Source organism: Knufia obscura (genome assembly GCF_036327395.1).
Source record: "Knufia obscura strain CCFEE 5817 isolate CBS 148926 chromosome Unknown scaffold_6, whole genome shotgun sequence".
Taxonomy (NCBI): Eukaryota; Fungi; Ascomycota; class Eurotiomycetes; order Chaetothyriales; family Trichomeriaceae; genus Knufia; species Knufia obscura.
In genome coordinates this window covers 1,000,441-1,017,759 of record NW_027042692.1, presented here as the reverse complement: position 1 = coordinate 1,017,759, position 17,319 = coordinate 1,000,441, and the positions used below count along the sequence as shown (strand labels likewise).

The window sequence follows — 17,319 nt, the reverse complement described above, 5'->3', positions numbered from 1 at the left end:
CCGATAACCAATGAACCGGCCAGGGACATGGTTGACAGCCTCTACTCACACTAAGAGCACGGACTGAGACTGACAGCCGAGCTCACATCGTCCGGTATGACACCCTCTGCAACCGCGTATTGATAGCACCACCTCCACTCTTCAATGCCTCCAACGTAGTTGCACTTGTATGTCCAGAAGATGTGGCCGCCAGCGCTCTGTTCGAAGTTCTGGACCTGGGCAGCCCAGAAGCTTTGGTACCACTCCTTTTGCGCGGCAATATCAGTTTCATTGCCTGAGATGGCAAACTCAGGTTCGCTCTGATACTCGTCGCTAATGGCTAAGGACCACTCGCCGATGATCACGGAATTGCCGCCTCTGTCATCGCCACAGGCAGCAGACACATAACCTTCCTTCGTTTGCTCCACGTCTGTATCCCATTTGTAGTAGCGATGGTCGTCGAAGAGGAGACCTGTTGCGTTTGCCGGCAGGAAAGATGTTGGGTCGCCAGCGCCCCATGCGTCCCCCATATACTGGATCTTCAGGTGGTGTCGTGGACGCACACCGAGGGATCGTTCCATCGCTCTGATCCGGGTGTAGGCTGCCGGGTAGAAGTTCTCGAGCATGTCGGCGGCCTCGTCGGGGTAATCGGATGCGTGCACTGGCTCGTTCATGACGCCAAGTACACCGGTGGTTCGATAATTCGTGTTACTGTGAATACGGTGCGTCATCCATTCGAGAAATACAACAGCTCGCTCGTAATTTTCTGGTGTGTAGAACCCTGGCGTGTCGACACCCTGTTTTACTGTCAGCACATCGCACATATCCTTGCTGTAGGTCAGCTTACATGACCAGTAAATTGCTGGTTGGGATATTGGGCGCCAGGCCCGCCATGAAGATCCATAATCACGTATAGCCCTTCGTCCGCAGCCCAGCCTACCAAACGATCAAGGTATTTTAGTGCACCTCGTGGGTAATATTCTCCTTCCAAGACCAGATCTTCCTTCATCCAAAATCCCACTGGTATGCGGACAACGTTGAGACCTTGGCTAGCAATGTCCACAATGTCCTGTTGAGTAATCCACGTATCCCAATGCTTTTCGAACACAGCATCTGCCTCATCTTGACCAAGTTTCTTCACACACTGCCATTCGTCGTTCAGTTCGCCGCAGCCCATGGAATTGAATTCGTCATAGGCCATCCAGGGCTCGATGATGAACTGCGACCCTAGATTGACACCTCGAACCTTCTCCGTGCTAGGTAGCCAGCTCACACCAGTGGAGTTGCCATGCGTTCCGTTGTGAGTGCCATTGTGGCCGGGAATTGTTCCATTGTATATGGGTGGGAGGCTGCCCGGATGTGTGGTAGGATAAGTACCAGATTCTATGGTGGTGTGATGGAATTGCTCATGTAGTTGTGTTCGTGTGGGCCACGAATATGCCGTGCCTAGAAGAAGGGCCAGGACGATTGTGGAAACCATGATGCTGAAAGGTAGATATTTATGTGCCTAGGTAGTCAAACTTCTGTCTAGGGTGATTTTCTTTGCAAAGGAATGGACCTGCCACGATGGACAAAACGACTTCAAGCCGCTGGAAAGGAACGCGATATGGAGGGAAAGTATATGACAGGAAAGAGCGAATGTTGACTGGAAGGTGCGACCTGCGATACTGAATAAGGCTCCCACATGAGCTCCGATATTCACACGAGATCGAGGGTCTTGAGGGCCACCAGCGCGACAGGTTACACCCATGTCATAGCGGATTGCAGGACGCTGCTACCCGGTGCCGTGCAATGGGTGGATGTCTGAACGACACGAAGTGGGTGTGCTCGGCCCAAGCCCTTGCCGCAAAAGCCTCAGAATGTAAACATTTGAGCTTGGTGCATTCATTCTGTAGTCAAGCCTGTGATGCTAATAAGCTGCGTTGACAAAGGACGTTCTGAGGCTTCACGAATTCGAAAGCGAATCCGTTCTACACGAAAGAGGTTCGAGATGCTTCGAGAAAACGAGCTGAAACGTGAAGAAATGAAGGACATGGTGACCGAAATTCGTGCCCATGGGCTTTGAGACCCCTGACTTGTGCCAAGAACCTAATCTGGACAAGCGTGATCAGCAATAACCCGATCCCGGCGGTCCGATGGTCACAGAACTCGGGTCGTTGACCAGAGCGCGTCTCGGCACGTAGCACAAGGGTCCTCATCGTAAGGACGCGCCTTCTAGGATTTCGAAGACGTGATTGAACACTATACTACGACGCCATCAGAAAGTTTAGCTACAAGACAAATTTAACCATGTGGTAGATTTGTGCTTGCAAAGGTCTACAACATACATCCCTACATAGCCCATCATTGTGAGCAAGGAGTAAGAGGTAGGGAAGTCGATTCGGTGATTGCTTAGGCCGCCAACAGGCAGGGATCTCAAGTCGGTCACCACATTGAAAAGGATTTTCAGCCAATCCAAGCAAAAATACACTCCCCAAGCGTTAATACATCCTGTAACCACCAGAAGCACAGATACATTGCCCTGAGATCCACCTGCTATCGTCGCTCGCAAGCCAAGCAACAACTTGCGCAATATCATCCGGACGGCCAATTCTGCGCTCGACAGGTGTACGCTGGGCTTCCGCAGCCACATCATCACTATTCGTCGAAGCATCGAGTAGATCCGACTGCGTTGAGCCTGGAGCGACCGTGTTCACTGTCACACCTCGATCACCCAGCTCTGCAGCCCATGATCTTGTCAATGCCTCGGCTGCTAACTTCGATGCTGAATACAGCGAGATTCCTGGTACGCCGACACGAGCAGCGGTCGAACCGATGTTGATAATGCGGGCATTGCGCTCTGAGAGGTGCGGAATGACGGCCTGAGTCATGAGGACCAGAGCTCGTACGTTGGTATCAAACATATCTGAGAAGTCGTCGGTGGTGATCTGCCCGAGCGGCGTGTGCTTGTTGATGCCGGCATTGTTGACTAGGATATCGATGCGTGGACCAAACGCCGCAGTTACAGCATCAACGATGGCTTGAGGCGATGTTGGGTCTCGTAAGTCTGCCTTGATCTTGATCGCGTTTGGCTGGTTGCCTGAATGGACAACTGCCAGTCTGTTGATGAGGTCCTGTATACCAGCTTCCGACGCTAGCGACGTGTAGGTGATGGCGACCTGTGCCGAGCATCAGCAACGCATCGGAAGCATGTGGAGGCAATATGTCATATCTTGACATATCGTAAATCTTCGAGTACCTTTGCGCCACGAAGGCCGAGTTCCTCTGCGATGCCTGCTCCTATTCCGCGTGACCCGCCTGTTATGATTGCAACTTTTCCCGCCAACGTGGCGATCCTGGAAGGGGAACCCATGTCTTCTCGGTGTCAGCACGCAACTGGTACTGTGGTCCGTGAGAAGGACCGAACGAGGCATTGCGGCGGCTTCCATGGTGCCAAATCTTGCTTGAACGCATCCCCGTCAGCCAAGCACCTGATGATAGGATTAGGCGCGCTGCACGTGATCTTCGAGCACATAGCAGATTCGTGCTCTGAGCTGATCCAAGCATATGATTCAGAGAGAAACTTTGTGTCACTCGGATGACCCAGGAAGGCGACAAGAGTAACCCTTGAGTTCTTGTGACCTGAGTTCCTCGTACCAATGATGTAAAGAGTCCCTCGTAGCTCTGCCAGAATATTTGTCTAAACGTTTATCATTGTCCGCGGGCCAATCTCTTGTAGTTTACGCTGCATTCAAAGATGCTGTGCGGTGTTCTACTCGCTATCATCACTTTCGTCCCGATGCTTTCTCTTCCTGTTCGTAACAGGAGCACCTTTGACTTCTTCTTTCAGCGCTAGAATATAGCATCGAGCATCGCGTTCTTCACCTCTCCAAGCGCCCTTCCGCTTCCCTTGTTCACTTCTGTCCTTGCCTGTAGTTATATCACCGATCGTCCTAGCATGCTTGTACCCAGGATATGCGGCCCACGGAAACTTGAAGGACTCGATCACTTGTAGGCCGCAGTGTCTTGCTAGATCCCTAACGTTCCAGAGAGTATAGGGCTCTCCTTCGAAAAGCGTCACCAGAATCTGACCAGACGACAAAGCGTGAGAGACACCTTTGCCTCCTACCTCTTCACCTTCAGAATCGTACTCAATCTCATCGACCGCGTCGACTGGTAACGCCTTAGCCGGTCGCGACTTGGTGGCCAGATATGGCTTCGCTGCATTGAAGAAGCCGACCAATAGCTCTTGGTTTGCACGAACCTGACGGTTGACGTCCGTGCTCAGACCACCAGTATGTGGAAAGTTGAACACGATTTTCGTGAAAGGAGCATGTGGATCCAAGAGCTTTTTGTGCTTGTTGGACAAGACTGTTGCGTCAATACCGTGCAGGACGTTGGTTTTCGGTCGCACCACGCCTTTATCGTGATCAGACTCGTCTCTGCTCTGATCCTCGCTCGAGAAGCCATTCCACTCTTCAACGTGCTCCTTGTCAACGTCATGGTGCCCTTCAGCTTCATCGCATGTAGCAAGCCTAGGGCTCTTTAATATATCGAGAGTGTTCCGAACATTCGGGTACTTCTCAACAAGAGATTGCAGATCGTCGTACGAGGTTGCAACAAGAGACGCCACGCCTTGATGCTCTAACAAAGAAAGTGAGAAAGAAAAGTCTCCTTCTCCAATAAGTAGCACCTTGTCGTGTCTCGAAAATGGAACCTTCAACTTTGTGGGCTGCTGCACGTGGCTTTTGACACCTTTGTTGCTACTCGTCGTCTTCACAGGCAAGGCCACTTTGCCATTCTGGCTATGCTGTCGTCGCTTGATTCCGCGGCTCGTGGTCTTCGATGCATCCTGGGTGCGTTGCTTGGCTCGCTGGTCACGATGTGGTCTGGCTTTACCCATACACAGAGACAACCCACGAAGCTTGTTCAGATCGATAGTTGAAGATAGTCGCGCCTCTAAAGAACCAGCACGAAGATTAGGTAACTTCGATCTCTCCTAAGGTTCCACAAATATCTCAGATCACGTGATTGTCGGACTAAGTCCGGCTCATTCACGTGCTTTCGTTGTTCCATGGCCATTTACAAGTCGAAAGCCATACTGGACTTCAATCCTTATGAATTCCTCTCCTTCGCCCGTAGGACGTGTCCTGTACAGCAGAATCTAACGAGATTTATAAGCTATGATTAGCCGCCTTCGACAGTCGTATACCTTCTCCGACGATCACGCACCAGGCGTGATGCGCGATGAAAATAGCTAGAGCAGCAGAGTAGACAGGAATCGGCCAGCTACGCAACATGCTCCAGGAACGGCCAATCAGCACATGCGGGGCACCATAGGGCTCACGCATGCAACATGATGGCTCTGGGATAATTGTGCAGCTCGAATCGAGAGTCGCAAAGTCAACAACGCCCACCAACCTCACCCTGGGCGGAACAGCGAGTGTGCTCACTGCGGACCTTATGTCGGAACGGTACTCCGTCTGGTCCACCGCTAGAACAGCTACTCGGGTTGAGAACACCCAAGGAGATTGCTCCCTCGGCGCAGATCCATTTCTCACCAGGGTCTTAGGGCGCTTCCCGCAGACGATCAAGCCTGACGAACCGCAGCAACACAGCACTCCGAACAGAGATGAGATTGCCGCGAAGTGCCTCCCCTTATGGTAATCTGGATCTGTGATGACGATGAATGACCTTCCTTCTCCGTCAACGAGAGAGGTTCAAAACCGATGAATGTTCAAGACCAGCGTCAATACCAGTAACTGCACCATCTCAGGTGCACCAGTCGTGCGGCGACGATCTTGAAGATTAGCACCGCCTCAAGTCTTGATGTGTTGCCTGCAAAAGCCCTACTAACCCTGCCGAAGGTGCAGTCCAGAAGGCCACGCGTTTACCCAGAATCTAGGATTCTGTGACTGTCAGCCTTGGTGCCTTTATCGAAACTTTGCAGAATGATCGATAAGGGTCGTTCAGTAGCACGTATCAAAGGCGCTTCTATTTCTTGCAGTCTTTCTACAGACTCTCTTCGGCTCAGGAGTTCGATGGCCCGTCCACCAAGACGAGGAGATGTTGCATTCACAGCTTTGGATGATTGAGTACGTAGGGTGTGGAAGCCACGAGAACTTCAAAGACGATGTCCACTGAAGACCTTATATCCTCATCAGAGCAGTGCATGGAGCCAGCTTCGGCGGTTTGCATTTGATACAATGCAAGGATGACACTCACGGGCACTGGTGTGAAGGAACACTGATCAAACAAAGGAATGCACCAGCATAGCTGCTCTTTCACGTCACTCTGGCAAACGATACTGTTACTGCCGCCAGCTCAAGCTGAGCAGTGTCTCGGTTGGTATCAGTGATATTTTCGGCGCAAGTACCGGACCGATGGTTCTCGACGGTTCTGTCACCGTGGCACATGTGCCATCAAGACTTGCTGAGCTCTGTCAGCACGACACGGCAGCACCACTGAAAGATTCTGCTGCATATGTCACAGCTCTGCAGCCCAAAGAACGAACTACAGTGCAAGTCAACGTCGCGAGTCTGCACTCTAGCTCTGAGCCGCATGACCACAACATATAAAGCCTCTCCTGCCTATCATCCTAGAGCTTTTCTTCTACCACGATTTACCACCCTGACAACCGAGATCCACAACCGTCGTTCGTACAAATCACGACCAACCACAACTCCAAGACACATCTCATTCGACGCTTTACAATGGAATTCAACCTTAACGAGCTCAAGAGAAAGCGATACGTTCCTGCTAAGAACACTGTCTTCGGCGACGCAATATTCCTGGTTCTATCAGCTCTTCGAGATGGCAAATACCACCACATCGAGACGACACCAAAGTTTCCTGTGTCTGTTGATGAATTCCTGATGAATGGCCGAACAGACTTCGTCATCGGTCGAGATTTTGGGCGCACCTTCAAGGCAATGGATGCTGACACCTCCGACCCATCTCTCTCTGTTCGATGGTTCGATGCTAGCGGCAAACAGCACGATCAATCAGTATCCGGTTCGAGGCACGACCTTGCCTCAAAGGTTAAAGAAGCTTGTGACAGTCTCGCAACAGTCCAGGGAAGCTGCCCGTGGAGGTGCACATTGGGATCCCATACGATCACCTTCTTCATGCTGCAAGCAAAGGGAATAATGCCGTGCGACTAGAGGAAAATGGGGCAATCATCGTTGATTATGTTCGCGCAGAAAAATCCATGCTTTTGGCGAACACCCGATACCCATACCAGATCTCGGGCCCTAACTACATCGCCGACCTGCTCGCCAGCTTATGCCCACAGGCATCATCCTCAACGACTGATTCTTCTCAGTCAGCACCAACAGAGTCAAACCCGAACCATGATCCGGCGGACAAGATCACCGATGTTGCGAAGCAAGGTTCTTTCGTTGAGCCGACTGAACATCGACAGCAGTCCCAGAGAGAAGGTTCCACTAGCATCGGTGATGATCGGTCACTCAAGAAATTACCCGAAGCCACCGACCGAGGCGTACAGCTTACAGAAAAGGCTGTCGGTGACCGAAATAGCTTGTCTCCACCAAAAAGCCCAATCAAGCAGAACCAGTAACCACACATTCACCGGCATCTGAATCCGAAGTCACGAATGGAGCCACTTCCCACGCACACCTTCCGAACAATTCCACAGAAGCTGGGGATAACGAAGCTCATCTATCTACAGCCAAGCCCGCAGCATCCAAGCGAAACGTCCTCGGCTCTTCGTCAGATTCGACCCTCAACACTCTAGATACTGCACCAACTCAACCACCAAAGAAGAAAGCTAGACCAGATAAGAAGGAGGGCGCTGCTCGAGTAATCAAGGCTCGTCCGACGACTGTTCATGGCCGAGACAGACATGATCGTAACAGATACAGAGATGGTCTAGGGGATTTGGAAGGAGATGAAGAGAATGATACAGAGGAGATGAGTCTTACGCAGCACAAACATGAGAGGAGGTCGAGACGGAAGACGTGATGGTCAAGACACCGAAGGACATATCAGCGAATAGAAAACCACGGTCAAAATCAGGACAAACACTTGGCAATGTTCGAGGAGAGCGGAAATAGTAGAATATGCAGCTAGAAAAAAGCGGCCGTGCAAAGTGAGTGAATCGGCTTCGTAGACAGAATGCGAAACTCTTGATACATAGATTAGTGACTTGCACGAGACAGACTTTGCTTCGATGCAGGCATGGCGCTACTAGTCATACACGATCAATACACATTGCTTACAAGCTCCTGACACATCCTTCCCGTGCACGTACCACTCCACCCCAAAGCCCATCATAACTACGTCCCAATCTCTTCAAGCGTCCCCATCACTCTCCTCTCTTCCTGCTCAAGCTCCCTCCTCCTCTCTGCCCACCAATTCCTACTCCAGACCCTCACAGCCTCCAAATACAACTTTTTCTCCTCCTCATATCTCTCAACGTCATACGTCAACGCTGCCTTCCCAAACGCCTCCTTGTCAACCTCATCATAGAAATCATCCCCTTTCACCGCCAGGGAAACCCTGAATACCACATCGACGAACATCTCATAGGTATCAACGGCAGGCGTCTGACCCGTAGTAGTCTGCACGAGCGTATCGAGCATATCGCTGGGTACATCGATACCAACAGCCCGGATGCTCATACTTGAACATCGCAAGATCGCTGCACTCTGCAGCCAAGCAAAACCTGCGTCGATCGCCACCTGGGTCCGTGGCACCGCGACAAGCGTGACTTGTTTCCCAGCCAGCAGCTCCCGGAGCACGCGACACATGCACACAAGTGTCTCGAAAATCTCGTACTCGATCCTTAGCTCGATGCGGCGAAACCTGTCAAGCATGGCGTACCTCTCACCCAGCTTAAGGAGAGCGCCATAACGGCCAGGCACATGCGATGCATGCGGTGAACCAACGTCGGCTTCGTTGCCCGGATGCGCCTGCAGCTCTTCGGATCCATCCTCCTCCCACCACCCCAGTGCTTCGGCTGCGTCTTCTTGTAATGTGTAGGCTGCTATGATGTCTTCGCGACCGACCTGGCTAGGCAGTGAGATGTCGAGGATGTTGATGAGGTTTCTGGCTTGTGTGAAGTGGTCGTGGCAGTAGATGAGGAGGGTGTTTTGGGTGTACAGGATTGGATAGGCTTCTTTGTAGATGTTTTGGCATGTCTGGAGGATCTGGGATGAGAGAGGGGTGATCTTGTCGAGGGGTGTGGCTTGCTTTAGGAGGCGTCGGAGGATCATGGTTCGGAGTTCTGCTGGGAGGCGCATTAGGATGGATGAGGCTTGGTTGTTGCGTGGTAGGTTGAAAGGTGTCATTTTGGTGCTCGATGGAACAGGTGGTGTGGGTTGCAGAACAGGATCCGGATTCAGATGACGGAGTTGAAGGACGATTTGACGGACAATAACTTTGATATCTGTGGAATATCTGGTTCGTGTCTTCCAAGCGGCTGCCTGTATTTGTTTGCTGTGAGTGAAATTGCGTATAATGCTGGAGTGCAGTGCAGTGATGTTAGTGCTGTCACTGTGGCCGTCACACGGAGCAATGCAATCAGTGCTATGGGTAGAGGTGCCCACGTGCCAATGTGAGCTCAAGCATATGTCGCACCTCACAAGGTGTGCGCACAGCCAAGTTTGACGTTCCAACGAACCAACGTTGTCGCGGTGTCTTCGAGAGGCAGAATGTCCACCGCCATGCTGTGAGGCTGACGATTCAGTGTTGACAGGCTGACGCATGATGCGGCGCGTGGTTCGCCAGGATTACATACAATCGAAATCGATGTGTCTCCAAGACGAACATGCTACTGCATTGGCTTCGATTTCCGAGGTCGACACTCCTGGCACGTACTGCAACACACAGATCCAAAAGAGTACGTATAACCCGCCTGGTCATCAATCGAGGGGACAGACATGTCCCGCTGCTCGCAAAATATGATCCAGATCGTCAACGCAGAACAGCCCTCACAGGCGGTGTCGGCATCCGACTTTCAAAGTCCTTCCCGTCGTCTTCGTCCAGTCTCAACGTGCTAAAACTCGACCGAGCACTATCAGCACCAAGACTCGGACTGGGTGAACAACCGAAGTTCGGGCTCAACCAGCCATGTTCGACCTTCTTGGACTTTGGCCGGGACCGGGTCTTCCTGGCTTGTGGACGTTTCCTCTGACCCATGCACATGCCGAAGAACGAGAAGAGGCTGGCAGGAGGGGGATGTTGTAGCGCGTTGTCGACATGGCGGATGTTGGTGCTTGTGATCGTTGATTGAGATGATGGTTTCATGGTGGGTAGCTAGTAGCCTGATTTCTGCGGGAGATTGACGAGAGCGATTCGAGAGGATCATGGTTGAAGGCTGTCGATATGTACTGTGGATGAGACGCGATGAGAATGAAGCCCCTGAGTGGGTTGTTCGAAAGTGGTTAGACCGGCATTCCGAGCGGACGCTAATCCTTGCTTTCCGCGCCCTGCCTGCATGATGCGGGAGGCAGGGGCATGTCCGACCTGCTGAAGGTTTCTTGACACGGAAATGCAACGATATTTGCTTTTGCCTGAGTTTTCCTCTTCTCAGCCAGAGACCGCCAACATCAAACAATCAGACTCCTTGGTCGCTTGAAATAGATAATATATTTACGACTATTCATGGTAGAGTGGCAACACGCAGATGTTAGCTGCACGTTTTGAAGCCTCATCTATCAGATATACACCACCCCCGTGCCTGCAGCGGCTTGAAAACAGACACCGCAACTCCACCGACTTGGCGGTAGTCCGCCGCCGCAAAGAACCCTCCTTAACACATATTCCGACGAGCTGAGGCCCAGACAAACCCGGAGTCGAATGATAGAAGAATTATATATGGTTCTCGTGAGCTCGTGATGCGTCCTCTTTCATGATGTTCGGTCGCTTGTGACAAATAGTGTTTCCCATCTCTTTGTGCTCTAATTCCTCAGACCATCTCTATTGCTCTGGCTGCTTGCACTCATTGGCACACTGGTAGGCAGTATTCCAGCTTTCGGTGCCTTCATCTTGTCTTGTGCTTTCGAGACGGTATAAACAATACCACTGACGAAACCGAGGAAGATGGCAGATACTGAAGGAATGGTGACTGGCGCGTTGAAGAAGACAAGGCCAGAAACAGCGATTGGCAGCTTGTTGAGCGCACCAACCATGGAATAGGTCGTACTGGACGTGGCCCGCACGCACCAGGCAGAGGTGTAGGAGATGAAGATGGATGCTGCTCCTGTGAAGATCATGGCTGCGAAGATGCTATTTCGAGATTCTGGTGGAAAGGCTTTGGCCAGGTTGGCTGCTGACCAGTCCTCAGCGAGGAACGAGGCGATCAGGAGGACAGGAATCGTGAGGACGTTGTTGTAATACATGGCTAGGAAAATGTTAGCATTTGCCAGAATTCCTTTGGGTGTTTGACTCACTATCGAAGTCCTTGAAGTTTGTAAGCTTTATGCGCTTGCGCATATAGAGAAGGTATGAGGCGGTGGAAAAACAGTTGAGCATCATCCAGACATAGCCAGCATTGAGAGTAGAAATCTGAGCAGCAGCTGCACCCGTGGCACTACCATGGCTGTCCAGCGCATGCCTGATATCTGCCCAAGCGGCGACCAAAGAGCTCAAGACCATTAAGCCGAATGAGAAGAGCGCCATGGAGGAAACGGACCCTCCGAACCATAATACCTCGCCATATGCGATCAAAATAATGGTCAAGTTCTTGAAGATTGTGTAGACTGGGATTGAGAGGTATCGGAGGGCCCACGTGCTGGTATAGATCATGCCAATGAGGAGGAGAGATATCGGAAACCCTGTTCTTGTCAGCCTGCTGTCTTTTGTCGTGTTACCAGTACTCTACGTACATTTTTTCGCTTCGTCCATCCTGAAATCTCGATATGTTATTAGGCCAGCGGTTTTGCATGCTGAGATTGCGACAACGCAGACGATGGCCTGCGCACGTGTTAGTCTGAGACCTATGCCGGATTCTGCTCCTGCTTACCTGCACCGCCAGCAGGAAGAAGTTGAGATTGAACTCTGGGAAGGAAAGAATGTATTTGTTGGCGACTGTCATCATGATGGATGAGGCGCAATAAGACACGACAGGCGGCAGCGGGCTCTCTTTCCTGCTTATCTGTGGTCGCGGTGACGGTGGCTTCGCAAATGTTTCTCCCTGCTTCTCTCCCAACTCCATCTCGTTGCCCTCAAGGAATCTCTTCTTCTCTTCCTCTCGATCCATGGTGATGGCTGCCGTCGACTGTCGACCCGAATGCGAAGGAATGTACTGGGAAGTGTCGCTGCTGCTTGCTCGAACAGGACCGGCGATCTGTGCTTGTTGGTAGGTGAGGAAGATGAAGAAGGCACACCAAGGAGAAACTTGACTGCAGCTCTCTTCCAGATTTTACTGATTTGAAACGTATGGATGGTGGCTTGGAAAGGGGTCCGCTGGGGTGCACCAAGTCGTCTTCCTAACTTTAAACATTCCGCTAGAGAGGCGGCTTGATCGCAGGACAGGGATCTAAGAAGCATGTGACTTCGCTGTACCTTCCTTACACTGCCGAGCTCAAGGACCTTGTCGACAGACTCCTAAGAGCGTAACCTCACACAACACTGAGTATCATGCTCGTCCCGACTGTATGCTAACTCTAATGTGAACGAAGCTGTCGCCGCATTGGCAGGTCTGTAAAGTATCACGATGGGCCAACATCCATCACGTCAGACCTTTCACCTGCAATGGCGTGCTGTGCCGACAGGCGATGCTGACTCCCACTACACCGACGCTTAACGACTGACAAGCCCGTGCCTGAATGGAGGCTGCAATAGCGGCCGTCTGTCTAGATGAACCCAGCTTCGTGGCCATCGATAAGTAGTGGTACACGTACTTGCTAGCATGCGTTCGGCGTGTTTCTGGACGAGCATGGTCCGAATCATCGCAGATCACTTTGAGTGTAACGACAGGTGACTTACGATGGTTCAATCAGCTGTTCCGACAATAATGTAAGAACAAAAGCACGTGACGTGATCAGGTTGTCACTGGCAAGCCAACGTCTTGCCATCACGAGGTATCCTCTTGCCTTCAGTCCGTTACTCACGTCCTACCCGTCAAGTGCGAGTATCGCACAGTACAGTGAAGCACACGACCATGACTTCAATTCCACTATCCGTTTCCAGAACCGGGTGGCACGGTAGCAGGCCGTGCTCTCAACCACGCGGCCAATATCTAGACAAACGACACATCCTGGGTATGCCAGTAGAACTTCGCGTCAAGATTTTACGTTATTTGCTAAAGGAACACGGACCACTCTCCAGCCAAGTGAAAAGATTCGAGCTTTCGTCACAGGTCCTGCGCGTCTGTCAGCAAATGTGCTCTGAGGGTGCGCAAATACTGTACAACGAGAACATCGTCGGTATCGACTACGAAGTAAACGAATGGGATATCGGCACATGTCACATACTCGGCACCCGTTTCGAAATTCCTCACATCGACGATATACAAGACGTTCCTGTTCAGGAGTGCACATTGGTAAACATTGCCATACCCGTCATATGGACTGCTCATGCAACCACCACCACCGGTGCCGCATTGGGAACCGAAGTGTACAATGTCGTCAACCGCTTCGCGCACGTTCGACTTTGCCTGCAGCATCTTGATAAGGACCACATCCTAGTGGCTTGCAGAATACTGCGCGATCTTCTACGAGATAAGCATGTTACACTGGCACTGGTAAATGATGGTGGCAATATCCATTGGCAGGATCTGTACGCGTGTCGATATCTGCGTTGCGGCACTTTCATGTTCGAATTATCGAAGCAATTCCAGGTTGACGACGACGGAATCAGCAGTCTTGAAGCGCTCATAGCCAGTACGGAGCCAGTAACCGACACTTTCAGCGTGTACCGTCGCTGGTGGATCGAGGTTTTCAACCAGACACAGCTCATCGGAGGCAGGCGCTTCAAATACGAACATGCCAGTCTAGTGCGTGCTGTATCATCCGCTGGTCGAGCCTATAATGTCAAAAGACTCACTGAAGCCATAGAAGAGGTTACGAAGCAGTTGCTGAATTGGAACAAGGAATGGGCTACATGGCGTGTCAGACAAATCCATACGTGGGAAAAAGAGAATGAAACCAAAATCATGACTGCTGCCATGAGATATACGACAGCTTGTGATGAGCAGATAGATTAGAAGAGTTTGTGACGAGCTTTCAGGCATAAGAAGAAAGCTGGTGAAGGTCGATCGTTAGCGTACTCAGGTGTCTGCATGCTCTCCTTGGGCTCGGCACCTCGAGGTCAAGCAAGCCAACAAGCAGGAAACGTTAAGACGATAAGAATGAGGTCAGCGCTTTTTGGCGCTAGTCGAGAAGGAGTCTTCCACAAGCTAGTGAAACTGAAACAGTATTCTTGACATTATCACTGATTATAGTTGACCTTCTCTCGTACATACACGGGTACTGGTCTACTATCCAGGTGATCCATTCCCAGAGCTGCTTCTCGATCGCAGGATGACTATGATCTGCGAACGATCAAACGCATCAATGGCATGGCGCAACCTGTACCTTTTGCAAGCCAATTACTGATTCTTGTTGTGCAGGCAATGATCTACAAATTACGACGCCACGATGTCTATGGCGACAAGCATATTCTGGGCCTACCAGCAGAGCTGCGAGTGAAGATCTTACGCAACCTCGTTCGAAGGCACGAGCCTATCCTCAGTCTGTACAATTCGACGAAGAGAATAATGAACCGAGCAGACGCAAGACGCGCCAACTATGATCTTGATCTTTCAGCCCAAGTCCTCAGGACATGTCAGCAGCTCCACGAAGAAGGCCAACAAATACTATACAAGGAGAACACCCTCTGTATCAACTACAAGGGTGACCAGCACCTGCGTCATCGTAGCCGAAACACAGCAGACCTTGTTGACTATTGCCACATACTCGACCAGCGCGTCCATCTCCCGGGGTTGCTCTCTGATCTTCCAAGCACAGACTTCTCGCTTCGGTCATACGCTACAAAGCAAAGTCAGCCACGGGTCCGTGTAGATCTCGACATGGAAGGGCGATGGGATTATCGCCAGTTCGATAACACTTCACTACAAGCCTATCCAGCAATGGCCAAGTTTCAGCATATCAGACTGGAGCTCTACAAGCCGAACCAAGAACGCTTACATATCGCCTGCAGAGTCCTTAGAGACCTACTCTTCAACAAAGACGTTGACCTTGTTTTCGTCAGCGACATAGCTGACGATCACGAGGTCGAGGATCCAAGCCTTCTACAACCCTGCAAATTCCTACGCTGCAATGCATTTCGAATCGGTCGACCAGCAGGTGTGGACAGCACTTATGCCGCCGCGATCTCCGATGTTGAATGTTTGGTCCTGGGAGGAACACCTGTCGACGATACGTATGCTCAGTTGGTCGAGATCAAAGAGAAAGTCATACGTGGGTTGCCCGATATGGATGATACTGCAGCCGGAACCTTTGAGTCATTCGGATCGGTTGACAGAGCGTTCGACTCGATTTGGGACTTGTGTGAAGCTGGTGAGCAGTATGATTCGAGCAGTTTCCAGCAGCACAAGTCTGAAGTACTGGAAGTTGCGGAAGAGTATAGTAAGGACTGGGAGGCATGGCAGATTGCAAAAACCGAAGAGGAGCGAAGAGAGCAACAGCAGGCTATTCGTGACCTGGCGGGAAAGAAGCTGGTGCGCATTCGTGAGTCGAGGGAAGAAGATGGCTCGGTCGAGGACGATGAGCAGCAACAGATGTTTCACAAGCAATGGTAGATTACGGTGCTCGAGACAGAAGCGAGACTACGAGAGAGTCGAGGGCGGAACGTGGTGAGACAAGGCTGTCGGCGTATGATTGCAGTGGACAAATTTGCCAAGACCGTGGATGCTATGCAAGGGACTTACATCGCTTCTTGCAGTAGTGCCTGCCTCGCTCCATAGACATTTCTGTGCCTCCTCCTTCCATTGCTACCGGAGCACGAATGCCTGGAATCTGTCCGCTACCGTACTTTGACTTTCACCGCTACCAACCCTGAACTACTGCTAATCATCAATTGCAAAGCTCTCTGAACGGACATGAAGCCCTGCTGAACACTCGGCAGTTAGCTATATTCAAATTGATCACGTTGGAGCGAAAGCCATGGAGAATCATCATTTCAAGCTTGATCGCAATCCCCAAGACAACTCACTGCTGCTCAAGCTGCCAACAGAGCTTCGTGTGAAGGTCCTTCGCAATCTCCACGTGAGGCATCACCCGATCAAGATCGACTGGGAGACATCGGACGATCACAAGGATATTCCAAAAGTCGATTCCTTTCCACTAGAACTGTCATCACAAGTCCTCCGGACATGCCAGCAGCTATATATTGAGAGCCATGATACACTGTACAAGTACAATACCCTGGACATCGTAGTTAAGCCCAGTGGCTCTGGTCGAACGGCAATTCTCATACTAAATCGAAGAGCGAGCTTCTTCAGTAACATGACGCTCAACAACTTATCTGGAATCCAGCCCTTCGAGGAACTTGCTGCAGCGGCTAAGGAGAGGCTGAAGGCTGAACCTATGATCAACTACTCGGTCCTAGCACGGTTCCACCAGTTCAGGCTCGAGATACGGTACCGGTGGGCAGAAACTATCTTCAAGACCTGCAGGATCCTCAAAGATCTCCTGTACGACAAGGACGTCCGCTTAGCTCTCGTCGGTCATCATCGTGAATACAACATCAAGGATGTCGCTGGTCTACGACATTTCCAATGCCGATCAATGGCCATCATACAACCTGAGCTTTACACAACCTTAAGTGCTTCCGACATTGCAGAGATCGAGCATAATGCTTTAGCGACTACGCCGACCACGGATACCTTCATGATATGGCGACAGCTGAAGGACAACATCATCGATACTCTGCACGAGATAGATGGCTCTGCTTTCATGGAATCAAGGGCCGGAAAGTCCGCCGCTGCTAAACTAGAAGACGTCTCTAAGACCTACGACGTGGTCGAGTTCGATAGATGCAAGAACGCTTTCTTGAAAGTCGCACAGGATTGGAACAGCGCATGGGCACGGTGGCAGGTTGCTGAGACGCAGAGGATTGAGCAGGCTATGGAACGGGAGATACTGAGGCACCTCTGAGCGGGTGTTCTGGAGAACGCTCGCTGTACTGCCCATACTCGGACGGGCATACCATAGGTAGGCACTGGAAGCGGCACATGTCCTTTAAGGCTCTTCTTTGACGCATTCACAGTTCCAGGTGACAGCTGTGGAACCGCCGTTACACACCTCATCTAGTGGACCATGCTCTCCCGTTCCTTAGCTAGTCACAAACACGCAGGCACCAGCGGACTGCGGCGCGCTCGTTGTTACTATGGAT

The 17,319-nt window shown here is 51.2% G+C and overlaps 10 protein-coding genes across 10 annotated transcripts; 4 read left to right on the top strand and 6 right to left on the bottom strand.

Annotated features, from left to right (window-relative positions):
• Positions 1 to 50: 50 nt before the first annotated feature.
• On the bottom strand, positions 51 to 1,459 carry PMZ80_005871 (uncharacterized protein; the record flags this gene model as incomplete). Its single annotated transcript, XM_064874288.1, has 2 exons — positions 51 to 776; positions 827 to 1,459. The coding sequence occupies 2 exons, from the start codon at positions 1,457 to 1,459 to the stop codon at positions 51 to 53; spliced, it is 1,359 nt and encodes a 452-aa protein (XP_064730010.1).
• Positions 1,460 to 2,459: 1,000 nt separating this feature from the next.
• Positions 2,460 to 3,392, bottom strand: PMZ80_005870 (uncharacterized protein; the record flags this gene model as incomplete). The annotated part of the gene is made up of 2 exons (XM_064874287.1): positions 2,460 to 3,112; positions 3,386 to 3,392. 2 exons carry the CDS (start codon positions 3,390 to 3,392, stop codon positions 2,460 to 2,462), a joined length of 660 nt encoding a protein of 219 aa, XP_064730009.1.
• Positions 3,393 to 3,730: 338 nt separating this feature from the next.
• PMZ80_005869 (uncharacterized protein) lies at positions 3,731 to 4,861 on the bottom strand (the record flags this gene model as incomplete). The annotated part of the gene is made up of 1 exon (XM_064874286.1): positions 3,731 to 4,861. The coding sequence occupies one exon, from the start codon at positions 4,859 to 4,861 to the stop codon at positions 3,731 to 3,733; it is 1,131 nt and encodes a 376-aa protein (XP_064730008.1).
• Positions 4,862 to 6,671: 1,810 nt separating this feature from the next.
• On the top strand, positions 6,672 to 7,941 carry PMZ80_005868 (uncharacterized protein; the record flags this gene model as incomplete). Its single annotated transcript, XM_064874285.1, has 3 exons — positions 6,672 to 6,972; positions 7,035 to 7,484; positions 7,529 to 7,941. 3 exons carry the CDS (start codon positions 6,672 to 6,674, stop codon positions 7,939 to 7,941), a joined length of 1,164 nt encoding a protein of 387 aa, XP_064730007.1.
• Positions 7,942 to 8,255: 314 nt separating this feature from the next.
• PMZ80_005867 (uncharacterized protein) lies at positions 8,256 to 9,646 on the bottom strand (the record flags this gene model as incomplete). Its single annotated transcript, XM_064874284.1, has 2 exons — positions 8,256 to 9,404; positions 9,641 to 9,646. The coding sequence occupies 2 exons, from the start codon at positions 9,644 to 9,646 to the stop codon at positions 8,256 to 8,258; spliced, it is 1,155 nt and encodes a 384-aa protein (XP_064730006.1).
• Positions 9,647 to 9,894: 248 nt separating this feature from the next.
• PMZ80_005866 (uncharacterized protein) lies at positions 9,895 to 10,227 on the bottom strand (the record flags this gene model as incomplete). Its single annotated transcript, XM_064874283.1, has 1 exon — positions 9,895 to 10,227. The coding sequence occupies one exon, from the start codon at positions 10,225 to 10,227 to the stop codon at positions 9,895 to 9,897; it is 333 nt and encodes a 110-aa protein (XP_064730005.1).
• A 653-nt stretch (positions 10,228 to 10,880) lies between these two features.
• On the bottom strand, positions 10,881 to 12,181 carry VRG4 (GDP-mannose transporter into the lumen of the Golgi; the record flags this gene model as incomplete). Its single annotated transcript, XM_064874282.1, has 4 exons — positions 10,881 to 11,323; positions 11,373 to 11,756; positions 11,808 to 11,895; positions 11,945 to 12,181. 4 exons carry the CDS (start codon positions 12,179 to 12,181, stop codon positions 10,881 to 10,883), a joined length of 1,152 nt encoding a protein of 383 aa, XP_064730004.1.
• A 1,122-nt stretch (positions 12,182 to 13,303) lies between these two features.
• Positions 13,304 to 14,128, top strand: PMZ80_005864 (uncharacterized protein; the record flags this gene model as incomplete). The annotated part of the gene is made up of 1 exon (XM_064874281.1): positions 13,304 to 14,128. One exon carries the CDS (start codon positions 13,304 to 13,306, stop codon positions 14,126 to 14,128), a length of 825 nt encoding a protein of 274 aa, XP_064730003.1.
• Positions 14,129 to 14,482: 354 nt separating this feature from the next.
• Positions 14,483 to 15,724, top strand: PMZ80_005863 (uncharacterized protein; the record flags this gene model as incomplete). Its single annotated transcript, XM_064874280.1, has 1 exon — positions 14,483 to 15,724. The coding sequence occupies one exon, from the start codon at positions 14,483 to 14,485 to the stop codon at positions 15,722 to 15,724; it is 1,242 nt and encodes a 413-aa protein (XP_064730002.1).
• Positions 15,725 to 16,088: 364 nt separating this feature from the next.
• Positions 16,089 to 17,081, top strand: PMZ80_005862 (uncharacterized protein; the record flags this gene model as incomplete). Its single annotated transcript, XM_064874279.1, has 1 exon — positions 16,089 to 17,081. The coding sequence occupies one exon, from the start codon at positions 16,089 to 16,091 to the stop codon at positions 17,079 to 17,081; it is 993 nt and encodes a 330-aa protein (XP_064730001.1).
• Positions 17,082 to 17,319: the final 238 nt, after the last annotated feature.